The sequence below is a fragment of the Zonotrichia leucophrys genome, chromosome 1, assembly GCF_028769735.1.
Source record: "Zonotrichia leucophrys gambelii isolate GWCS_2022_RI chromosome 1, RI_Zleu_2.0, whole genome shotgun sequence".
NCBI lineage: Eukaryota > Metazoa > Chordata > Aves > Passeriformes > Passerellidae > Zonotrichia > Zonotrichia leucophrys.
Genome location: NC_088169.1, coordinates 22,860,599 through 22,885,428, shown reverse-complemented (window position 1 = coordinate 22,885,428; position 24,830 = coordinate 22,860,599). Strand labels below are relative to the sequence as shown.

Genomic DNA, 24,830 nt, shown 5'->3' with positions numbered 1-24,830 from the left:
AATAACATTACATGAATCTGGGCTTGTATTTGCATATTTGTTTACATGGCTCTGTGTGGGCATGAAGTTGTCCCTTGAAACAAGAACCAGGAAAAAATCAACCATCCCTAAAGACAAGTAATTTCTTTGCTGAGGATATCAGAGCTCAGCCATTGACATCAAATCTAGGGCTGATCACTTAAAAAATGAATAAAGTGATTTGAATAGTCTGTCTGAATTTGGAAAGTGGATATCTAAATTATGTCGGGTTTTTTTACAAGAAACAGGAATAGCAAAGTCCAGTCCTAAACAAGGGATCTAATAATGGCCTTGGATCTTGGTTTTATAGACTAATGATTATTTGCCAAAAATAATATATATTTTTATATAAAAATATATTTATATATAAATATATTTATATAAAAATATATATGTTTATATCAGAAGATATAAACAAGAGAACTTTTACTTTCCTTGGCCATCCTGCTATGTATGCTGCCGAAAATTCATGAAGTTACAACTTATAACTTGTTTTTTCCTGGGGTAGTTGGGCAGCTTATCCTACTATAAACCATTTTCCTGTTTTATTGGTTGGCATAAAACATAGATGTACAGACAATCATTTCTCCTATCAAATCATCTGTTCAACAAAATTCTTGATCTGTTACTTTAATTTCAAATTTTCCCTTGGCTTTTAAGACTCCCAATTCCTTTGTGTTTCTAGATGTTCTTGAGTCTCAAGTGTGTTATTTCATAACAAGACTGCCAGAAAACCTTCCTTTAAAGGAATCCACTGCAATCATGATGATAACATGCAATCAACATTATAACAGTATAATCTGAACAATATATTTCCAGTTCTGAACTTTTTACAGTATTGGCTCTCATAGGGAGGAGATTTCTTGTTTCCCCATTTGTCAGTTGGTAGGGAGGCTTTTTCTTTTCTTCATCCAACTACTATAACAAGATTGATCATTATTGTTATTTATTTTGCTATTTCATTACTTATTTTTTCCACTTTTAGAATTCAAACATCTTATCCACCAAAAAATGTCCCCATCATGATATGCCTGATTTTTTTCCATATGACAGAAGACCATATCTTCTCTAAGGTATATTTTTGTTAATGTGCAGAATAATCTCATTTCACCTGCCACTTTTTTCCTCCCATTTTCAGTCTGCACTAATTTTGCACAACTTAATATGTTTTTGTATATTGTCATTCAATTCCAACCTCATGGGCACGAGATGTAAAATCAAAACATCAACTTTTTTCTCAGGTGATATAAAGTAAATATTCCTGCAATGGATGTTGACTGAGGAGCAACACACACTCCTGTTCCTAAGGTAGATTAGTAGCTGACCTGGAGGATAAATGAAGGAATGTGGTATTTCATATCTGATTATATTTTCATGGGAAGGATAGTGAATTATGTTTTCTCATATCCCAAATTCCTTATAAGATGGTGAAACACCATTTGTGTTCCAACTACTTCTGCCACAGCATTGACTATCACTCAGGAACTATTACATTAATGTACTTGAAATGTTTTAAAGTTTTTGTTCTTTATCTTCACTAGAAAGCAAAATGTCTTCACAGTTACATCATCTTTGTCTCCAACACTCTGAAATGCCCCTAGATGTTTTATTTTCTTTCAGTAGTACTCTTTTCTCTCTATGATTTAAAAAAAAAATGGAAGAGGGAGAAAAACAGGCCTTTCTTCATTCTTCTGTTGATTCTTTTCATGCTGTCACAATACTAATAATGCCACAGACATTCCTGTTTGAAGGGCTGTTATACAGGCATGTTTTCCCTTACCTCCTCTCCTCAATTATCCCCAGTTCCCACTGTTGCCATGCTCCCTGTCAGCTAAGGACCAACAGCTAAGGACTCCTTATAAGAGGTAAGGAACACAAACCATAACTACACTGTGGTTTGACTAACACAGATTTGCCATTGGAGATAGTTATTTCTTCAGATGAAAACATCAAAAAGAAATGCAACAGCCTCATAAAAGAGTTGACTGAGAATTTATTTGAAACTACACTTTAATAACTGCAAGTTTAATCAGGTTTTCTATTAGAGAACCAAACTGCATACAAAATACAGATATTCCTAATAACTCGTGTTTGTGCTTCAGATTCAACGATATCTAAATAATTCTGGAGTATTTTCCTGAAATACAAAGAAAACAAGGATATATCCTCCAGACCTTTATCTTTCCCAATACCAACACAGAGCTGGATGATGGGGATAAAAAGTAGAGAACTAAAATTCCTGAAAACCAGGGCAATTTTTAGAAACCTAATAGATGTCTCTAATGAGAATATGGCTTTGTATCTACTGTGTGAAACTTCAAATCCCTCACAAGAGCATAGCTGGCTGAGTATCTATGAGGGATTGGCCCACAACCCCTCACATTGTTTACTCTTCCCCACTGATGTGTCTGCAAAGGAGGTAACATGGTCCTAACAAACAGAACTTGGCCTATGAAATTACCATTACAGTTAGGATGGTGCTACTGGCAGCAGACTGAAGCTGCAAGTGCACGTCATAATGAAGCTCTCACATATATTTCTGTGCATTGAGGAATTCAAAGCTGACATGCATTTTCATGTCATTTTTGTATCCCAAATGCAGTATCTCAAACTTACTCTTCAATAAATTGTTTTCCTATTTCTAGGGCATGTTGGAAACAGTTTTGAAAAGGCCAAATGAAAAACTCTAAATAATAATCACCATCATTAAAAAAAAAAAGAAGTCATAGGTGAAGGATTAGCAAAATACAGCTTCCAGGCATTCATTTGAAGCACAAGCTATTTGCCATTAAACACTTTAATTGTCACCTCCTGTTTGCTAGCTTCAGTAACCAACTTACAAGTTAAACACAATAAAAGTACTGTGCCCTCTGCTGTGTCTTTCACCTACTGATTTTACAAGATTGACCTGCCCTACCAAACCAGCCTTGGCAGTCGGCCCATTAAACAGCGTGTGCTTTTTAGCAATGGATGGCCTGTCATTAAAAGTCCATCTGAATGATGCACCACCTGAGCCCTAATTTTACAATATGTACCTGAATGCAGCCTCTGTGGGAGAGTCATAGAGATTGGAAAAGTCTCAAACACATTAAAAATAAATAAATATATCTGCAGTTCTACTGTTCAAAGCTTACCTACAGGGAAATGAGAAATAATAAAATCTTTCCCCTAAAAGAATTTTATGCGTTGCCATGGGTACAAATACAAAGCAAGACAAGTACTATCATAATAAGGATGGGAAATTATCAATTAAAAATAGGGTGGGGAAAAAAATCAAAGCAGAGCCCTCAGCAATGCAGTTCTGAACTTGAGAGTTGAAGGACCTGGGTGGGTACAGAGATTCCAGATTGCAAGTGAATGAGCAGAGTGGAGAACAGCTACCCCAGAGATCCATTGCTCTAGGCTTGAGATGCTACCACCTTTGCCTTTCTGTTTGAGGAACCAGAGGTGCAGAACAAATGTAATCTTAAAATATTATCTGCCTCCAAGTATTCTCCTGTACGATGCAGAACGATTAATCATTGCTCAACCAAACAAAGAAAAGACCCCATCAAGGTAATATGCATTGTGTTGCTTTTTTCCTTTCCTTTGAAAACTGAAATTTTACAGCTAGAGGCCATTTCTAATGATACATCTTTCAGACTGCCTGTAAGGGAGTGAGCCTGTAATAGGATATATACCCCATTCCTATCTCATCAGCTATGGGGAAGTTTCAGAAATTACTAATGGCTCTCCCAATGCACCTGTTTTTGCCTTTAGGTATAGTATGACGATGGCTTTATAACCAGAGAACTGGGTATAGCCTGCTGAAATTAGTTTTCAAGCAGCAACAGCTGGAAAGTGCTTGAAATTATGAGTAATGGTGGCAGCTGGGACTGTGAGAAGCTCCTGTCAGCCTCAAAACTGCTTAAATACAACTTCTTAATATACAGGGAATAGTAATAAAGTAATTGGAAAAAATAGCGAGACCATGGAAATCTTTCATAACCATAGTAATTCCAATGAGTATATTTGTAAGGATCAGAAGTCCTCTATGTATACATAGCACTTCATCTACCAAAATAAAGACAAACTGATGGTATCATCATCTCTGCGCATGTGGTACGGCCATCATGCAGCATTGTCTGTCCATAAACCAAGATTTCAACACAAACTTTGCCCATCCCAGTACTGAAACTTCTTGTTGCCAAATACTTCTAAATATTACACAGTTGATTCATTTTTGTTGCTGAACTCCAGGGTTTCTGCATGCTTTTTTACCTGCTTATCTGATACGCAGTACAATAAAAGAATTTTTTTTTCCTTGTGCACTGACCTGAATCATTTGATTGGTTTTTACTCAATTTATGCTTGAGGTTCTGGTTAAGACTGCAAAATCTCTCTCTCAACCACCATTTAGATTCATGGAAGGCTACAAGGGAGCTAAAGCCTCTGAGTGTTTCACAATAGGCATCTGAGTTTTTCTTATATAGCTGCACACTGTTCACTGCAGTGCAGTAAAGCTGCAGTTTCCAGAGCCCAATCCTGCCATTAAACATTCTCTGGAAAGATTTACAGCCCCTTTGTGCCACAAGTATCTTTGTTTTAATTCAGTACTGAAGACTCAAGGTTAACAAAAAGAGCCCTTGCCGCTGAAGTAAAGCACTGCAATACTGTTAAAAGGAATGTTATAGGAAGAGAATTTATTAATATTGCTCACAGATTAAGCTGCTTTGAGTGTTATTTCCTCGGTGTTTACAACTCTATTTCATCAAAATATTGATGTCTTTATTTTGTTTTGTAAGCAGAATTAATTTAATTTTTTAACTTTCTCAAAGCAAAATTTATATCTGAGTCTCTTCTTCATTCCAGTCAAGTACTTATTATTGCCATTATAGCCCTCAGAGGGAAAAAAAAAATTTCCAGTGTCTGCCTTTCTGTTCTAATTCCTCCCTGAATCCTCATCCCTGTGAAGGTCACTGAAAAACAAGAACTTCCTTTCTTTTGTAGCAGATAAGTGCTATCTGCCTGACAGTTCCTTCTTCAAGTAGCAGACATGTTGCCTCTGATTTTTCAGTATCTTAGTGAACCACCTTTTCTCTGAGACATGCTTTTTGTCTTAGTAATTGTCCTATTTTTTGAACCAAAAATACAGTGTGTTATTATTCTCATTGAGCTACTGAAAGAAAATACTTTGAGGGAACACACTAATTAAAAATCTATTAAATATGAATAAGCCTCATTTACCTCCTGCCTTAGCACAAATATTTCTATACAACTACTTCAAAATCAGATTTTGAGGCCACTGGAATGAGATACTGACTATTTTAGAAGTATGCTATCAACAAAATGAATGCTAGGGGTCACACTTACCCAGTTTTGGCAAAGTTAGTCCAGTATGTCATAACCACTGCACTAAGCATGACATCATTCTTGGAAAAGTTGCAGTTGAACAGTTCTGTGGGACCAATCATAGGAATCCCAAACACATAAGGGACTTCATCACCATGAGCTGAATCAGCCCAGCTGGGTTTCATTTCACTTTGGCAATGGTGATAAAATGCATAGAAATATGTTGGAGATCCATACTGGGCATGCAGGTCAGCCGTGGCAACAGCTGGAGCAACCCACTGGTGGTCTGTAAATAGAGCAACCAGGGTCTTCCGTCTTGTTTCGGGATTTTCTTTGTCTGCCCAGTCAGTGTACATGAATTTAATGGTCTCTCGCAGTGTGTCCTTCCCTTCTGGATAGCCATAGAGATTGTCCACAAAATTGGAGACAGAAAAGTCAAAATCATTGGGAGAAACACCGTCTTCATTGTCTACAATGCCATCCACAAATTTCAAACCTTCCCCTTGATTCACACCCAGCATTATATCATAGTTAAGGAATTCCCCTTGCTCCATTAGAATCTGAGGGTCATCTGGAATCACGTCTCCATCTATCACAGGCCCAAAGGCAATGTGGTACGTGGCTGGAGTGATAGTCTGTTGAATGAGTTCTTTGTAATTCTTATTCCGCAGACATTCAACCAAATCAGTGGTATCCAGCATGTCGCAGCCCACTTTATCTGCCAATATCCGAGTGTACTTGGCAGGCTGATAGTTCACTGCCCAGCTGGACAGGGCTGTTCCACTCTGTATGATTGCCTTTTGGAACAAACCTGCAGGTGCAAATCATTTAAATACAGATCCAATTAGATATTAAAATATATATATATATATTAAAAAATAATATTACTAAGGAAACAAAGTTTTGTTTATAGAATCCCTAAGGATGCAGACAATGAAATTTTGAATAAATTTCCATAGATCCTACTCACTGGTCCCTTTTTATGCTATGTAGAATAGGCTACTAATTAAAATCTGCCATGTTCTTGATTACACACACAAAAAGCATGAAGGTTTCAGGTTACTGTTTCAAGAACAAAGCTCATTCCTGTACTGCAGTTTTCTTGTATCTGATGGAAGTCCTCTGGCTTTACCACATTGGGAGTCCTGTGAAAATTTCTTTGAAGGACTGGCAGCTAAAGGCAATCAAATGCTCTTTGCCATGTAAATGACACTCATAAATGCGCCTTTCAGTAGCTTAAAGGTCAAATGAAAATTACACATTCTCATTTCCTTCACAAAAGTCATGCATCATACTAACTTGAAAAAATCTACTCTATTAAAAGCAATTTCATATGTTTGAATCTTCTATTTTGAATTTTTTAATTGACCATTTAATTTTTAAATTATTATTGTGTGTATGTTAGCATTGCTTATATGTTGAATTGTGTGTGTCTGTGTGTGTGTATGTGCGTGTGTGTGTAACCCTGCTTATATGTTGAATTAAAATTGTAACATTTAAATTGTTTTGCCAAGGAGCAAGATGATATTCAATTGTTTTTTCTGGTTGTTTTACTAATATACACACTGGAGTATGAAGAAAAGAAAGATGGAAAACCAGCATGAAGAGTTTCTTTGCTTAAAGCACTGAAAGGCAAGGGGAGCATACTGGTGAATCCGCCCCACCTGTGAGGGTTTTTTTCTGGTAAAACCACTAAAATGGCCCATTTTATATTTAAACTGAAATACTTGGGTGTCTTCTGCACATGGTTTCTACCATCATGTTCTCAAAATGCAAAAGACAGAAAAGTTAGAAAAGCATGTGGGGTTTTTGCTGATATACTTTTGAGGATGATATCTGAATGCACACAATAAAAAATTTCAATTATTTAATCAGTTAAGTCTTTCATGGTTCCATCTGCTTGATTTTGGCATGGCTTGCTGAACAGTTATTCTCTGGAATTTTATTTGTATGAATAGAATGAATTGTCAAGCATAATCATGTATTTCAAAACTAGGTGTGTTTTCCAGCCTCCCTGCTATAACTTCTGGCTATGGCTTATCTGTTACAAATTTCTGTCTGTTTTATTGTGACAGAAATTACATGGATTAATAAATACAATAGATATTTTGGTGTTGTCTTTTATCCACTCTTTGTAGATTTGGTCTTATCACCAGGAATATTTATAGTTCAGTACTGGTGCTGTACATTCTTGGAATTTGGGTTTGGGTTTTTTGGAGGGTGAGGTGCTGAGGGTGGAAATCCACAGCTTCCTTACCAAAACCTGAAGAACACTGTGTGGGATCACATAGTACTTGTGGGGAGTTAAACACAGTTTTTAATAAGGCTTCATTATATTGTTACTACGTAAGGAAAGCATCTAAATACATGCTGGAAGTGCAGCCAAGAGTGTACAAAAAATCAAAAAGGTTATTGCTCTTTTCCATTTTAATTAGGGCAAATTCTTTGACAGAAGAGCCAGTGGAAGCTGTTGATAAAGCTAGAAAAAGTATATTGCCCATGGCATTTGTTGCATGAGGTTAATGCTGTAATAGCATTTAGTTTTCTTATAAACATATTTATGTTGACTAATACAAATCCAGAATTCTATCTATTAGGTATTTTACAAAAATTACGTACCTCATGTAATTCTAATTCAGCCTACCTTGTTTGGCACTTTCACTACATTTTAACATTAAAAAAAATAAAAAAGAAAAAAAAGTACTTTGTCTGGAGGATTGTTACCTTCTGAATAGTGGGAGAGTGTCAGGAGACTGACACAGGAAGCTCCTGCCCCAGATCCAAAAATAGTAACTCTCTTCGGGTCTCCTCCAAAAGATCCAATATTTTCTTCAATCCAACGTAAAGCTTGGATTTGGTCAAGCAATCCATAATTGCCTTTTGCAGCTTGGTCCCCAGTACTTAAAAAACCTATAAGGCAAAACCCCATAATTTTAGTTCACCAGATACAGAGTTAGCTACAGGGTATCTACATATTCACAACACATCTTCCCATCTTTTCATCTTCTGTGCTTTTTTTTTTCTTCTTCTTTTTAAAGGTCACAGTCCTAGTTAAATGTCTCCTGAGCAAGCAGAGAAATTCTGTGTGCTGTTTAGCTTGATTTTTTTTTTCCTGCTTCAGAGATCCCATTTATGAGGAATCACTATTTTCTTATTGAAATGTTTCTGTAACAATGCAACATTACAGAAAGACAATTTAAATATTTTATAACTAGATGCGAGTCGGGTGCAAAAACTTAGGAAATTGTTTTTGGGCAAAGATGTGAAATAGCCAGTCTATGACTGAGAACAAAACTCTCTAACACATTATTTTAAATACTTCTTACCAAAATTGTCCTAAACTACATAGCTCTTTAAAATTTCTGTACTTGTGATATGGATAAATGTACTCCGAAAGAGCAAAAAGAAGGCTGAAGTAAATAGAAAAAAAGAACATGAAAAAGCCTAGGAGAAAAAAAAATTACATTTCAATTTCACAGAGGATATTTATTAGGAAGAAAGCAAGTAAATCCATGACAACATAGCCTTTGGTGGGAAGACTTTATCTGAACAAATCAGGTCTCGTCTTTCTCTTTGGAAATTGCAGGAAAACTCGTGCTGCTGTTTTTTGTTCCTGTGCTGCGGTTATCAGATTCTAGAAAAAATACATGGCATGTTTGCTGCTTGTCTTGCAACTGCAAACAAAATGACCATAAGATTAGGATTGAGATTAATTTTGGTTTTTTGAAACCAGCTAAGGTGAAACATTGCAGTTATCCCTGCTGTCTATCATTCACAGTTAAGACCTGTGCTATGTCCAAATTACCACATTGAGTTGTGCACTCACAGTCCTCTCTTTAACGCCCTTTTCTGTTAGACAACTTTTCCTGTTAGACAACTGCAAAGTCAGAAGTCTATTAGAAATACCTTACAGCATATGGAAGTTTTCAGATGGACATTACTGATTTAGGCACCAGTGACAGCTGTCAAAGACAAAACAAGGAAATCACTTGGCAAGTTTTTTCCAGCTAATTATCAGTTGAGAAATATTTGCTAGAAGGGGGACCCAGGACACAGAAGATTTATGATCTGGTGCAGTTGGAAATGAAAGAGTCTGTTATCATAAACCATGTGAGCCTCCATGCTCCTGACTGGAAGGTGAGTCCTAGGTCCCTAGGGGAAAAAATACTTTGCAGTACATTTCCCAGGCTTTGGTAAAGGGGAACAGATCTCTTTGCATCGGCTGTAATAATTTTTTTGTTTATAGGAAAAATGAAAATACACATGAAGGAAGGTGTTCACATAATGGAGGAAGCAGAATTCAAATCATATCCATATTGCTAAGTAACATGATAAAGCTTTTTCATTTAAAAAGCCTCTACTAATAGAAAGCACAGTCGTAAGAATGGCAGTAACCTTTTTTCTCTTCTGTGCAAATGGAGAAAAAATAAACACTCTTAATCCATAATTGTCTCAATTTATTTTTTTAACAGATGTGTTTTTCTTTTTTTTCACATGCCTTTATTATCTTTATAAGCCTGTCAAAGAAAGAATAATCCACTTGCTGCCTTTGTTGCTGTAGCTCACTGCAATATTCTATAATACTCTATAATTAAGGCTTTATTCAATCAGAACTATGACATCCATTGGATAAAGGAAGTGTTGTAACCTTTAAAGCAGGATGGTAATTAATATTCAGAGCCTAAACCAGTTTTAGTTCTACTAGCAGCATCAAACTAAAGCTGTTTGAACTTCTTAATTTTGAATTCTTACCAAATGTTCTAAAAGGTGAACTTGGTAAAGCTGCAGTCAATGAATATCTAATGTTCAAAAGATGATGTATTTTTTTTTTCTGTTTCCACAGTTGTCTGCTGATTCTCATTAATTGCAAGAACAAATTTTCTTAATTTAAAAACTAATCACCATGGCAAAGAGTCAGCTTCACATTACACAAACTGAATTCATAAATCTGTCTTTTCTTGCCAAGGATATATTTTCTTTCGTGCTCTGAGTACCAGATCAAAATATTTTTTCAAAGCTATTTGAAGAAATTCAGGCAAATAGTAACTATTTGTCCAGATATACACAACACTAAGGGTTTTTTGGCATTTTTTCTATATTGCTTCAGTGAAGAGAAAAAAAAAATGCTTCTTTAAACTGAAGTTCCTGAAATAACTGTTATTTTTCTCTGACTCTGTGAAGGAAAGCATTCAAGTAAAATTCTTTCGTTTTAGACTACTAGATAGAAATCGTCAAGGAGAAAAAGATTGCAAATGGAAATTGCTGGGAATTTTCCTTTTCTAAAACCTTTAAAAATGCTACTCAAAAGCCAAATGCTGTCACTTGCACTGTTTTGATAACACAGTGAATACACAAAGCTACACACTTAGATCACACTTAGATAAAAAGAAATCCCTAGCTTTATCTTTATGGTTGGTTTCCCCATATGCTACAAAAATCTTACTGTGATACCAAGCCCCAACATACTAGAGGTGATATTTCCCCATTACTACTAAAATGTTATGCAGAGACCCACTGGGACAAGTAGAAGAAAAAATATCCATAAAATCCACCCAAAGAGTTTAATTTTGCTCAGCTCCAGCCTTGTCTAGTGGTTGGAGGCCATGCCTACACATCCCCAGTATGGCTGGCAGACCTTCAAGAGTCAGCCTAAAGAAATGGGTGGACTGCCTCTCCACTGTACATAGTTCATGTCCTTTATTTTACCATGACCAAGCTATTGCCTGGTCCATGGGCTGAATGAATGACTTCTTATGGACATAAGGGGCAGGACATCTTCCAGCTGAAGCTCACCTGGAAGAGCCCAAGCTGTAAGAAACTCTCTGCAATGTGAAACAAAGTGCAAGGAGTGGTGACAGTACTGAGGTTTTCTGTGGAAATACACTCTTGATCTGAATTAAAACAATAATGTAACCATGGTCAGGATAAAAATCATATTTTCCCAATCACAGCACTTCAATTTAACATACATAGATTTAGGAAGAAAAAAAGGCAATGGAGAAAACCCCCACACCATTATGTTAAAGATTGCAAATTGTTATCTGAGAACTATGATTTCACCCTTCGAGATAAATAAAATGACCAAGATAACTGCAATCTGGCAGTAATTTTCATTTTCAAATTTATATGACCTACTTTGTCATTCTTTTTAAATTATTTAAAAAAATAAATTACACAACTTCCCTTTGACATTTTGCACATGGCAATATCCAATACTACATCACTGCAGGAAAAGTCCATTCTTTATCTTCATGTTTTGGCCCCATGGGCCTAATACATACAAAATCAATTTCATAGCTGTCTGAAAGCCTGAATTTCAACTGTGAATATTACTCTGCTGGTTTGTGCCTTTTCCCCTCTCTCTCTCCCTCCTTTCCAAGCCCCAAGTTGGGGGACTGTTTCCCAGTGGAATGAGGTTGCCTTGGTGAAATCTGGTATTATATTACTGGCTCAAAATAGCATCAAAACTTACAAATACATTTTGCTACTGGTAAACTTCACTGACTCTCAGATTTAAATAAAATCAGAAATTCAATCAATTGTATTTGATTTCTTTTCTATTTAAGAAGGGAAAATATAATGAAAAATTAAACTTGATTCTATCATTAATTTTACTAGGTACTACAATCAATTCTGAAAGTATATCTTGAAATGAAACATACTTTTCTTTGTAAATGATGTACTTTTGCTTCAACTTCTGCCCTTCACAGGTTTTCTTAAAAACAAAATGTTTCATTTCTGAGGAACAGCCCTCAGACAAAAAAAATTCCGAACTTAGTAAGAAACATTAAACAGCCAAGATGTCACAACAAGAAATTAATCACTGGGAAATCTGAAAAAAATCAACAAGTTAGTGCATTTTGATCTATTTAAGTCCTCTTTTTTAAGCCTCTGCTGCATTTTCTGAGTTTAAATTTATTTTGTCTTCATGCCTTTTCATGACTGCTGTCCAATAGGCTGCTGCAATTTGTTTGTAAGGTGACATACAAAGATTGATTTGTACAGCAACTGATCAGAACTATGACATAAGCAATATAAATAACGTAATGGAGACTGTGCTTCAGAATACAATCATGTCTTTTTTGTTTACATTTGTGAAATACCAGGGTAGGGCCTTTTCAAAGGAAAGAGCAAATGGCAAGCATACAGCAGAGCCTTCATATTTTCTAATAGATTTTGTCTGTACCTATCATATTTACCACGGTAAAACTGGACCAGTTCAAATGCCAAGTAAAATTCACTGGGGATTATTGAGAACATAGAGACTACAGCTTGTTCAGGAAGACCCTGAAATATAAATATTTGGAGAATAGAGAAGCATTAGAGGGAATTGTCATATAAATTTGTCCTACACTTGCCCTTCCCTTACCATTCCCAAACATCCCCAATAGTGTTAGGAGGGAGGATGTTTGGCTGGATGATATCTTGGTTGGAATCAATATAACTATATATTTTTTGGGGTTTTTGACTCTATGTTTATTAACAGTATGATGTCAACATTACTGAAAAGCTGGTGGGATGCAAGATAGAGAGATGGTGTCCTTGGCACAGGTTTAGCAGAAAAAAACCCAAACTCCTGCAACATGACTGGCATATGCAAAGCTGAGTAAGCATCACAGCTGCACCTGAAATTTTTACCTAGAGCCAAAAAAGAAATGAGTGGACTGTCGACTGGCTATGTATGGGTCTGTGCAGAAATAATGTTACACAGAGACATCTTCATCCTGAAAACAAAACAACAATGCCTTTCCTCCAGCTGCAAATTGGTTTGAAACTTGCAGGTTCTCTGCCAAATCAAATGTTTTAATACTCAGAAACTTAAGAAGTAGGATAGTGTGTGATTCTGAGGCAGTGGTCATAAAAGGGAATTTCTGCATTCCATGGCTATTTACCATATCCAGCTGCAAATAACACTCATTTAAATTTTAACTCAGATTATGGTAAATTAGGAGAAACAAGCAGTGAAGATAACTCAGCTTACAGTTTTTATATGAGGGTATAGATTATGCTAAAGTACAGGGGTCATTTTAATTCAATTTTCTAGCTTGGGCTTAAGAAAACAGTCTCTTCTGATTCTGCCTTGATGGATTCTTTTCAATTACTTCTATTGGGAAGGTAAAGCATAAATCTGTTTGTTTAGAAAGATAATCTCATTACTACATGCAGTACAAAAGAATAGGTCAGTGATGGTGAGGTGAGACTATTATTTGTTCCTATATTGATTCAGTACTGAAACCTAAAATCTGCTTTTTTACAATTCAGGAAAACTCTGAAATATATAAAAGTCTTTTGAAAATGTTCTGGATAATAAATGTGCATAAGAACACTTAGCACTAAAAGAATAAGAAAAGACAACAGGATACATTTTAGCAAGATTTAAAACCTACTTTTATGCATATTTCTAAACTGTGAAAAGCTTCTTAACATAAATTTATTGGAACACCAGGGAGATCAACAGTTTCCTTCAGTCAAGCCATTATGATATTCTACAATGAAATGTTTTTAAGGAATCTAATTGAAATTAGTACATTAAACTTAAACTGCTCTTAAATTTGCCTTGTTCATTGTAAAATGCTCTGAAGCTATTGTGCAACGAGGTTAGGCCAATGAATATTATCTAAAATATTAGAAATTTAAGATATTCACATTATTCAATTCTATTGTTATTATTCATGATGAGAAGCACATAACCCTATAGGAAGTGTCACTGAAGAAGATTTTGCCAATCATTAAGAATGTAGATTTTTTAAAAAAATATGGTAAATGATGATGACAGCATCAAACATTTCAGAGCACATTCAACGATCTACTGTCTTCTTATCTACCATTTAACTGAATATTCACAAGTTAACCTGCCATTGCATAATATACAATCAATAAAACAGCAGGTTCAGTATTACTGTTAAATACATTGTTAACAGCTTGATTAGCAGCAAATTAACAGCTCTGGGAATGTTATTGCCAAAAAAAACCCCAAAACGTGTGTGTGTGTTAAAGCAGAGACTAATAAATATCTGGTGCCATCAGCCTACGACTTGAAAATATTTCATAATCACTGATCTAGACAGTCAAATCCAAAGGCATTGAAAAAGAAATATATGCCATGACTACCTATGAAGCACTAATGCAGTTACACACTTTCTTCTCAGATGAGGAAATACAAAAAACAAGCACAAGAAAAATTGTAGATTAAGACAAAGCACAATAAGTGAAAGGAACAGGAAAAGAATAACTAAAGGAAAGGACAATATCTGACACCTCCCAAAAGCAGAGTGAAGCCTTGCCAGTCCCTGAACAACAGCTCCTTGGAAGTCAGACCCACCCCACTTCTTCCTCTGGCATTGTGTCCTCTGTGTGATGATACACCGTGGGACATCTGCTTGGTCAATGTGGGTCCACTGTCCTGCTCATTGCTCACCCTCCCAAACTCTTGCCAGCCTCCAACTTATTGTCAGCATGGAAAAAATAAAAAACCTTGGACCTGTGTAAGCACAGTTCAGCAACAACCACAATATCAGTTATCAGCACTACATTAGTAAGAGACACAAACCACAGCATCATATGGGCTGCTCTGAAGAAACTTAATGCAATCCTTACTTCCCACCTTAAGAATCTTAATTCCTACCTCTCCCAGTACAGTATTCTACACCTATGGCACAATCTCCACTTCTAAAGTGATGCCATTTGGGTTTTGCCTTTTTTTTACATGTTCTTTGTATTATTCCACATATATTTACAACTCTTACACCTATGGCATTAGTAGCTACTTTTCCCAGTACTGTTTCATGGCCTTTCCCTAAGCAGAAAGACAAAACAAATTCCAGAGCTCCAATTCTCCTTGTATGTTATTTTTCATGTCATTGGGGATGTAATTTGATTTTAAAAGTTGTAAAACAAGGGAGTAAAAGTTATTCTTTAAAATAAGATGAAAGAACCAACATTTAAATTTTAGACATTTTAATGAGTCATTTGTTGATAGCTGAGTTTGTGGTACTATAGCTACCATTTCATAGGCATCACATAAACTTCCTTAAGTGGTATATAACAGCTTCCTAATGGAATTACTTATGGCCCTTAGGGAGGAATTAGATTTTCAATTATTACATTTATAATTTAGAAAAGGAAATGTTGATTAGATTTGTTTAATTTAATGTTTCAGCTAATGTGGGATTTTCCTCACTAATATATTTATTCTTGGGTTTGGGTTTTGGTGCTTTCTTCTGTGTTTCTCTGATTAATAATGTATGCTTTATAGAACTAAATCAATGTAAAGGTTAACAGTAATGAATTACTATTATCTTTTTTATTGGTTTGGGGTTTTTTTATGAACCTCAGGATACACTTTGTTCAGCTAATAGTGATGGTTTCAGTTATTACACTGTTTTTGTTTACACATGCATGTAGTGATTTGCAGACCATGTGAGAAAACTTGAATAAAGAATACTTGAATAGAGAGGCTAAGCTAGAATTGTCTTTAGAAGAGTTTTTGGGATTTCTAAGTATCTTCAAATTGTGCTCTAGCTCTTAATTTTTTCTCCAGGATGGATTAAGTTTTGGTGATTTCTGGGAGACCACTGGAAATGATGAAGTAACAATTCCCAAGTGTCAGATAGGATTTTTGGGGGTACCCTCCACCTTGTCTCCCCAGTGCTTATTGTTGTCGTACTCAAAATGACACATTTCAAAAGCAAACTAATTCAGTCCTAAATCAGTTGCTATAAAATATTCACATTATCAATAATTTGGCATCTCAAACAGAGATATGAATTGTAGGGAGACCCTACTCACAGGGGTGAACTTTTGTAAAGGAAGATTAGTCTCCAGAAAATCTTCTGTTATAGATAGAAGAGAGAAAAAGAAAGAAAAACCAAAAAACCACTGCCTTTTCTAGAAGCCAAATTAAAGCACCGAGTCACAGTCTTACTCTAATCAGCCACGAAGCAATCACTCTTCACAAGACAAGAAGAGTTTAACAGGAATTAAGGGCATGACCTCAGCTCCTCCCGATATGTGCCACCAGTGGTGCAAGGGAGGCACCTGCAGAAGGGTGTCAGACTCACCTTCCAATCCTGCAGGGTGGTGTGGAAAGAGCAGGGAAGGAGGTGATCAGTTACTGCTCTAAAGAAAGTACAGGAAGGATGGAAATTGCAGAGAACCCGCTTGGGAAGCAGAGCAGGTCAGAGGGACGGCTGCACAAACCGCTGTTATCTGTCAGGGCTGGGGGAGGCGGTGACAGCAGCTCCCATGCTTTGGTAATTTGTGCTACCCCTTCTGCTAGGAAACTGAAACATGCTATCAAAATCTCCCAGATGAATCTTATTCCTGTGGAATCAGTCCAGATCTCCTGGCATTAGCTGACATGCATTAGAGCAGCAAACACTCTTGGTTCACCTGCGCTCAATATATCACTACTAAAAATTGAGCCTCTGCTAATTTCTGCTCCAAATGATCCTCAATGTGTTTGAAGGCAACTGAGATTCTCTACAAAATAAGCAAAGCTAAGAGGTCTCAGGGCTCAAATTCTAGCAAAGTTGTTGTAAGAATATGCTAATTACCGACCATCAGTAGAAGGCATAAGTGTTGAAGAAAGAAATCAATGTGCAGCAAAAGAAAATGTGGATGCATTTTATAAACTGGTAATATGACTGTATCCAGACTTTACTTTGGTTACTCCAGTGAGAAAAAGACAGATCTTCTGAAATGATTCTTCATAGCAGATGTATCTGAGATGCCTGAAAAGCTTTGATTTAATTTGTTTATAAAGCCAAAAATATTTATTTCCTAGAACGATTTGGATGCTTTCAAATTGTTTAACATAGCAAAAGACTAAGAGAGACAGTTCTAAAAGATGTATTAAATATACTGAAAAGCCCAAATTGCTTCTGGATTTGCACACATGAAACTTATTTTATGAAATATAAATGCTGACTTTGTTGTCTTCCTCCTGAATTCTTCTGGTTATGAAACAGATGTTATTGTGGAGAAAAAAAACTTTAGACACTGCTAAGTATTCATGTTTTGAGTGTTTCAAAATAGTGTTATAAAACCAATAATTTTCTATTTACTATTTTCAACAAGTGAATGTAATAGAAATAATCACTTCTTTAGAAAACAGTTCTGAGGGCTAGGAATTCACATTCTGCAGTTTTGGCTGAGCTCTTCGGGCTGGTTTCTACATCTTCATACTTCATATTTCTCTCTATTATCATGTATCCAAGAACATAATCCTCAAATTAAGACTCTCAGTCCTCTGAGAGTTAATGAAAAAAAAGCATTAACCACATCAAAAGCACTTCTGCTGGATGTTATCTGAACCTAGATTAATGTTCTGCAGAAGGAAGAATATTTAGGAATGACCAGACACAACATTTTTTGTTCCATTTCATTCTATCCTGCTTCTAAAGAATACTGACAAGAAATACAGAAAAATGCTGTGAAGTGTTAAATAAACTGTGGGGGATGGAAGCATTGGGAATTCATTTTCATATTCGGATTCCCAGAAGTCACTGTTTCTCATCTGTCTAGGTAAAGCATTGATAGGAATTAAATTATTTCTCCCAGTGAAGAAAAGCAAAAGTGAGGGTGACTGTGTACAAAAGTCTCTTCAAGTTACATCATTAGACACAAATTGAAAGCACTTATTCATATTTAAGCGTGTACTTTGTTGAAAGGTTTTATTAAATCTAGTTATTGTTGAATCTTTATTCAAAAAATGCAATTTTTGCTTCTCTTTATCTTTTACAGAAGGGTAAACCAGTAATTTATTTCTTCTACAGTATGTGACTATTAAAATTATTATTTACATTCATACCTTACTATTAAAATGGAGCAATTTCATGTTGCCTAGATACAAATCAGAAGGCTATTTTATATAACTAATACACATGAACAAACAAAGCAATCACAGATGAAAATAATTCTTTTTTCTAGTATTTTCTTTAACCTTCTTTGCTCTTTTTTGTTACCATTGCTTGTGACAAAAAAAAACCAAACCATTCTTACTGAAGATACCTACAACTCCAGCAGGATGTTATGGTCTGTCTTTTACATTCAATGCATTTCACCTGCTCTTTTTAAAATGGATTATTGTGTCCATTCGCAAGACTTTTGGTAAAAAGAAGACAATGAACTATGGCAATCAACATTTCTAGCTTTACTTACTGGTCTGGTTTTATTTGGACATAAATATGACTCAAAGCATCTTGCATCCATGCATCTTGCATTCATGCAACACACACAATTATCTCTAGCTGTATTTTCCAATTTAAAATTTATAATTTTAAAGAAATACTGTTTCTCCAAATCTGTTCTGGTTTAAAATGGCCATCATAAAGGGAAAATTAATAGATTAACACATTTTTTCACATATGTTCTCAGAACTTCATAACTTTTGGGTATTACAGAGAAATTTTAATTCCCTCTCTTCTTTTTAATTTGAACTGTACATTTTCCCCTATATTTATCTACATATTGGTCTCCAAAGGATTTTTTTACACATATAAACACACAAGCACACACACATGTGTGTGTATTTAGTGTTAAGTACAAACTGAAAAATACAAATCTGTCTTTTGTCAAACATTTCAACCCACTAAGTGATATTTGTTGCTAGAAAAGTAAATATAACAAAAACAAATTAATAAATGGGAGAAAGTTGAAGAATCTACTTTCTGGGCTGTCTCGCAGTTTTGGTTTGTTGTCTTTTTTCCCATGGGAATTTAAATAATAATGCAAATGAAACATAAATGAAATAAAATTATTTACTCAGTTTTAATTATTTTCCCTTCTCTTGAAGTTTTAAATTATTCTTGCACACAGCTTCCTTTTGCCTCTGTTTTATGGCCCCTTGATTTTTCTAACCTGTCTAGTTCACCAGAAGTCACTCTAGTTCACCAGAAAGATAAATTCTATCCTCAATTGAAATATCTTTTTTGGGGAGGAGTAAGTTTGTAAAATAGATTTCTACATCTTGTATGAACGCTATCAAGATAAGATGAGAAATACCTGTTTTTCACATTGCCTGCTCCTGAATGCAAGCCTTACCAGCTCCTAAGGGGAAGGCTTCCAGCAGTGTCTTCCTCCTGTAGGATGGTTGCTTTGTCTTAATTAGGAAAAACTTGACTAAGGAAAAGTCAGTCTTTCCTATGGTCTCCAGAGCTGCCTACCTTTCTCCATCGACTACCTTACTATTAAACACTACTTTTGTAGAATAGATGCTAAAATATGAAATCAGGCATCCTCAAGGACCACAGAGATAGTGTTTGGGTTCAACATCTCATCAAACACAAGTAACCAACAGGCAGTGCTACCAAATAAACATCCCAACATGACTACATACATCTAAATTAAACTTTCCAGAAAAGTTTATTAAAAGATTTCCAGCACTGCTTGCTATAGAATATGTTCTTTATAAATAATTTTCAGACTGTTTTTAGAAAGCTCGTTTTAGCTCTGCACAGTTTGTAATATACAGAGGGCTTTGCTTTGGCAGTGCAAATATATACAGAATACATTATTAGAAGTAAAACAGTTTGTGGCAATTGGTATTTTACCTAACAATTAATGAAACTTTTAATTTGCCCTGGCTAGCCTGTTTTTTTATGTAAGCTGGTGAGTTGTTTGTCACCATTTGCTGAATTTATTGCACTATGAACAGAGACAATTTTGCTTGCGTGCTGCTTTGGAATCAAAGGAATGACTCACAAGCACTATTTGTCTGTTTGTGACAACAAGTCTTTGTACTGATATTCTTACTGAAGATATCAGGGCTCCCAACAGGATGCAGAATTTTTTACGGTGCCTTTTTCATCCTCTAACTATTTCATGGCAGGTCACCAAATATGTTTCTAAGTGGGTCATTCAGCCCATTCACAGTTTTTAATTTTTTTCCCTCTATTTTTATCCAAGATTTTTAATCGCATCAATATCCTCCTGAGAAAGAGCTTTAGGAACATAACATCAGTGCAGATGTATTTTTTGTGTTTAGTTTGATACCAAATATAGCATCTTAGAATGTGGACTAGAAATCAGGAAAATACCCAACCTCCTGGACAGAAGTTCAGCATATTATTAATGTTTTCTTGTTCTGAAATATTTAACATACACATTCACAAACACACAAACCCACACAAATAGTCAAAATACCCCCTAAAAAGCATAAATCTCAATATATACAGTCTTCATTACAATGAGAAAATAGATGGATACAAGGCTCTTCATTTTCAAAGGCTGATCTGAGAATTTTTACTTTCTTGTTAGTGCACCATTGTTATTGCTTCTAGGGTCCTAAACTTGAGGTCACATCCATTCTTTTTAATAGAATTTTTGAGCTACACAGAGGGATAGAAATCTGAGTGTCAAGTTGCCTTGTACTTCCAGGCTCACAACTTTCTAATTTCATAATTTGGATGTAAAAAAAACCCTGTTTACACCAAATTTTAGAACCTAAGACTAACTTCATATCAAGTGAAATAGATTGTGTGAAATTGGGTTAAAAAAAAAAACCTGACAGATTTTTTTTTTTTTTTTGACAGAATAACATAAAGGGATTTTGTCTTAAATTACCAGAAGTCTATGTCAGTGGTCCTTCTGTTATTCCTCAGATAACTAAGGCTGCAGTAAGTACAAGAGCATGAATTCCTACTGCTTTGCTCTTCTGGAAAAGGAACTGATGAAAAAGGTGTGGCAGAGACTTAGAGCTGTGTATAAATGCTCTCTAGTCAAACTAGCCTTTGCTGTCTGTAGGTCTACAGAGCAATTTCTGTGATAGGATTACATTTATCTCACTCTGTCCTGCCTTCTTTTCACCTCTTATCTCTTCCCAATAGTTTGGATTTTTGTTTTTCTGGTTGGGTTTTTTCTTTGTTTATTTTTCATTTGTTTGGTTTTGCTTCATTTTGATTTTCTTTCATGTCATGGTAATTTATTGGTGCCCTGCCTCTGAAAGTAAGAAAATAAGATTACTCTTGTTTTGCAAATGAAGAAACTCAAGGAGAGAAACTGAAAACCCAAGACACAGAAAGCCTCTTTTAGAATTAATAATGGAATAAAGAAGAATATGGCTTCCAGTTCTAATTCAGCATGTTGCAAAGCAAATATTTTCATTAATGAAAGTAAATAGAAAATCACAGATGATAAATCTTACAGATGATCTAAAGGGGATGAAACACCTAGGCAGCAAGCTACAAATACACTTAGTATTCTGCTGTTTTTCCTTGATAAAAAATTCTTTATCCAGAGCAAAGCATAGATTTACACAGGAGCATGGAATGGAAGCCATAGTTTTGGAAAGTATGTGAATGTGAGAGCAGCAATGGGCAGTAACCTACAAATCAATGACTAGAAAAGTCCCAAGGGGCTGTGGAATTTTTTAGAGCAACTGAAGAGAAGATTCCAATGTGTTAAACCAGTGCTATCTTTGGATATTTAAGGAGGAAGTAGTTTGTAAGAAAAGAGAGATGACTTCAGACCTATGAGGAACACTGTAATCTATTCTGAGGTTTTTATTTTAGGAGATTAACAGTGTGGATGAAGAATGAGCCAAAAAAATTCAGGATTTTAGGAGAACAGAAAAAAGTAAGATTTGTCACTCTTAGTTTCAAATACCGTCAGTGTAGAGAGCTGAGTTAGATCTTTAGATATCTCTTCAATCTTAAGGGTATCTACAGGCATCTACTACATTTAAGGCATACACATATAATGAAGTTGCATTCTTTAGATTTTGGAATACAAGTCTGCAGAGGTTTTTGCAAAAAGATTGAGATAGAACTTAATTTCAATGTAAAAATACATTTATGATCACAAAAACTCACTTATTTGGCAAGAAAAAGTCTCAAAAACAACAACAAAAAGGCAGTAAGCTAAACTGAGACAAATTCAAATGAGATAGAAACATGGAAGGCTTTTTCAAAAGAACAAGTATTGTTGATACTTTAATCTGAAGGTGAGCACATGATGTTGGTATAATCCTTCTAAGAACAGATCTAGTAGCACAAAATCTATGTGAGGAAGTATTTATTCCATAAAAAACAACCACTGCCTACTAAAAGGCAACTTTGAAAATATTATGACTATACTATCACATTTTCAACACACACAGATTATCTTTCAATAAAGAAGGAAAGTGAAGTTTATATTCTAGTCTGTGACCAAGAGATGATTAATTTGAAATTGCTGCAGAAACATTAAAAAGTACACATAAAGCCCTGTGTACAACTCCTGAATGGTATAGCTAACTATGAACTCACCAGCATCAGTTGCTGGAGAATATCCTTAGAGTGAGAATTAGATTGGCAGCATCAAGCAAAGTTATAGCATAAGAAATCCCTCATCAGATTTGACCCCTCATTAAGCATTTCAATTTTTTACATAGACGAAACCTTCTTTTCTTACAAGCAAGAATTCTTCTTTCCCTTCCATCTTTCTATTAACATGCAACCATTTCATTTTAAGCTATTTTTTTCCTGACCAAATTTCCCTTCCCTTCCCTTATACAATTGATTATACCAGGGGCCAGCCCTGGAATATATTCAGTTTCACTTCCAGAAACAGAGACAGATGATCACAATGCTGTGAATGGGCACTGCTTTTGGTCTATAATAAAACAGTGATTTTCATATGGCAACTTCCAATCAGCTATACAACAAAACAGAACAGTTTATTCATTCATCTCGTCCTTGTTTAGGATGGCAGTTCAGCTACCTTGTGTTATGCCATTAAATCAACAGTTGTATAAGAAGCTGTGCTTCTCTCAAAATCTTCGAAAGATATTGCCTTTTCATTACAGCAACAAAAAACCCAGTAATTCCATCTAGAAGGAAAATTTTAGGTTTCATAACAAAGTGGATATTTGCCTATGATTTCCTCTGAATGCATACTACAGCTAACCCAGTTTTCCTGGTGCCCTCTACAGGGATGCTGGGTTACCACCAGTGTACTTGAGGATTACTTTCTTCTAATGATGACTCAATTTTTATAAAATATTTATCATATTCTGAGAAAAAAAGAGAAAAAATCCATTGACTAGGTTTTTAACACATTTCAGGGTGATTGGAGGAGGGGAATAGAATTCCATATTCCTTTCAAATCAGTAATTTTTATTAATAGAAACACTGTAACACATTCTCTGTTGCTACTGAGCCATGAATATACCAGAATTAATAAATATATAATTGATATGCTATGGATGTTCATATTTATATGTTCCTCCAGCCACTGAGGCAAACAAAACTATTTCACACAGAAATTTACCCTTTTCTAGTAGATTTTTTGAGAAACCGAACTTAAACCATAAAAATAATAATTTAATTAAAACAAGGCACCATTATGAAGACAGATAGACCACAAATGTAAATCACTAAAAAAATAATATGGTCCAAATCTGTATGTTAAACTATATTTCAACTCTTTCAAAGAACCAAGGGATGTAGAGACATGTTATGGAATGAAGAAAAGAGAAAAAATAATTAATTTTTAACCAGCATTTTCAGTGTCCGCAGTAACCAAATCTGTGTCTGGCAGTGACCAAATCTTTCAGAACTCAGGAGAAGCAGCACAGCACAACATTCCTTCCAGAGTAAACTTTGCCAGTCTAAAAAGTTTCATAGGTAGGTAAATGAGATCACAGGAATTAAAGAATGAGAATTATTTCTGAGAAAATGACCCAAACTTGAAAGTTCATAAAAAGTAATATTAGTATTAAATGAAAATTTCAAAGAAATACTTCAATCATAATATACCAATGCAGAATACAGTAATATATGTTATATATACATATATAGTCATTATCTCTTCCATAAAATGTATTTTATATTTTACATAAAGATATTTGTGATATTACTAAGTTGCGACGATCAGCCCTAAACAGAGAGGAGCCAATGGGAAGGTCACTATAAAATCAACAATTCGGAAACAAATTTTAACAAGAGAAATAAGTATAAATACATCAAACAAAAGTATCATTAACAACATAATGAGGGTTTTGTACAGATTCCATTATAGATGAGGACTATATCCCTCAAAATTCCAGGGAAAAATTCTTGCAAAACTACTCCTCATGAGTGATAAACAACAATAAATTATTTATATTCCAGATCTGAGTTATGGGTAAAGGGGAGAACATGGAATAACTTCCTCTCATCCACAGTAGTATTAAAACATCACCTAAATTACAAAATGTATAATTTTAATCATCATGATTTAATTTGCTTTTAATCTCAAAAGGTTGTAGAAGTCAAGAAGAGATAGGATACTATAAACTGGACTTTGAGGCAATAGACACTGTCACTGGACAGCTTTTAGTGGCCTTCCATGTATGTTTTTTCCCATGTCTCTCTGTCTCCCTCTCCCCCCTTCCCAGTTATTCCCATGAAGGCTACTTTCTGAGGATTACTAAAATGATCCAGGAAACCCTCTCAGTGAATAGCTTTATATTGAGAACTGAAAGAGATCTTGCTTCTTAAAGGATTAGGCTGTACCTCAAT

General features: G+C 35.2%; 1 protein-coding gene across 2 annotated transcripts in view; it reads right to left on the bottom strand.

The window, feature by feature from the left end:
* The window catches only part of NLGN4X (neuroligin 4 X-linked), a 159,550-nt gene that overhangs the window by 3,742 nt on the left and 130,978 nt on the right, over positions 1 to 24,830 (bottom strand). For both annotated transcript variants that reach the window (XM_064708857.1, XM_064708867.1), the window contains 2 exons: positions 8,074 to 8,259; positions 5,371 to 6,160 (listed from right to left, as the gene is read on the bottom strand). In XM_064708857.1, coding sequence (XP_064564927.1) covers positions 5,371 to 6,160; positions 8,074 to 8,259 — 976 coding nt within the window. The remainder of the gene's footprint in view (positions 1 to 5,370; positions 6,161 to 8,073; positions 8,260 to 24,830) is intronic.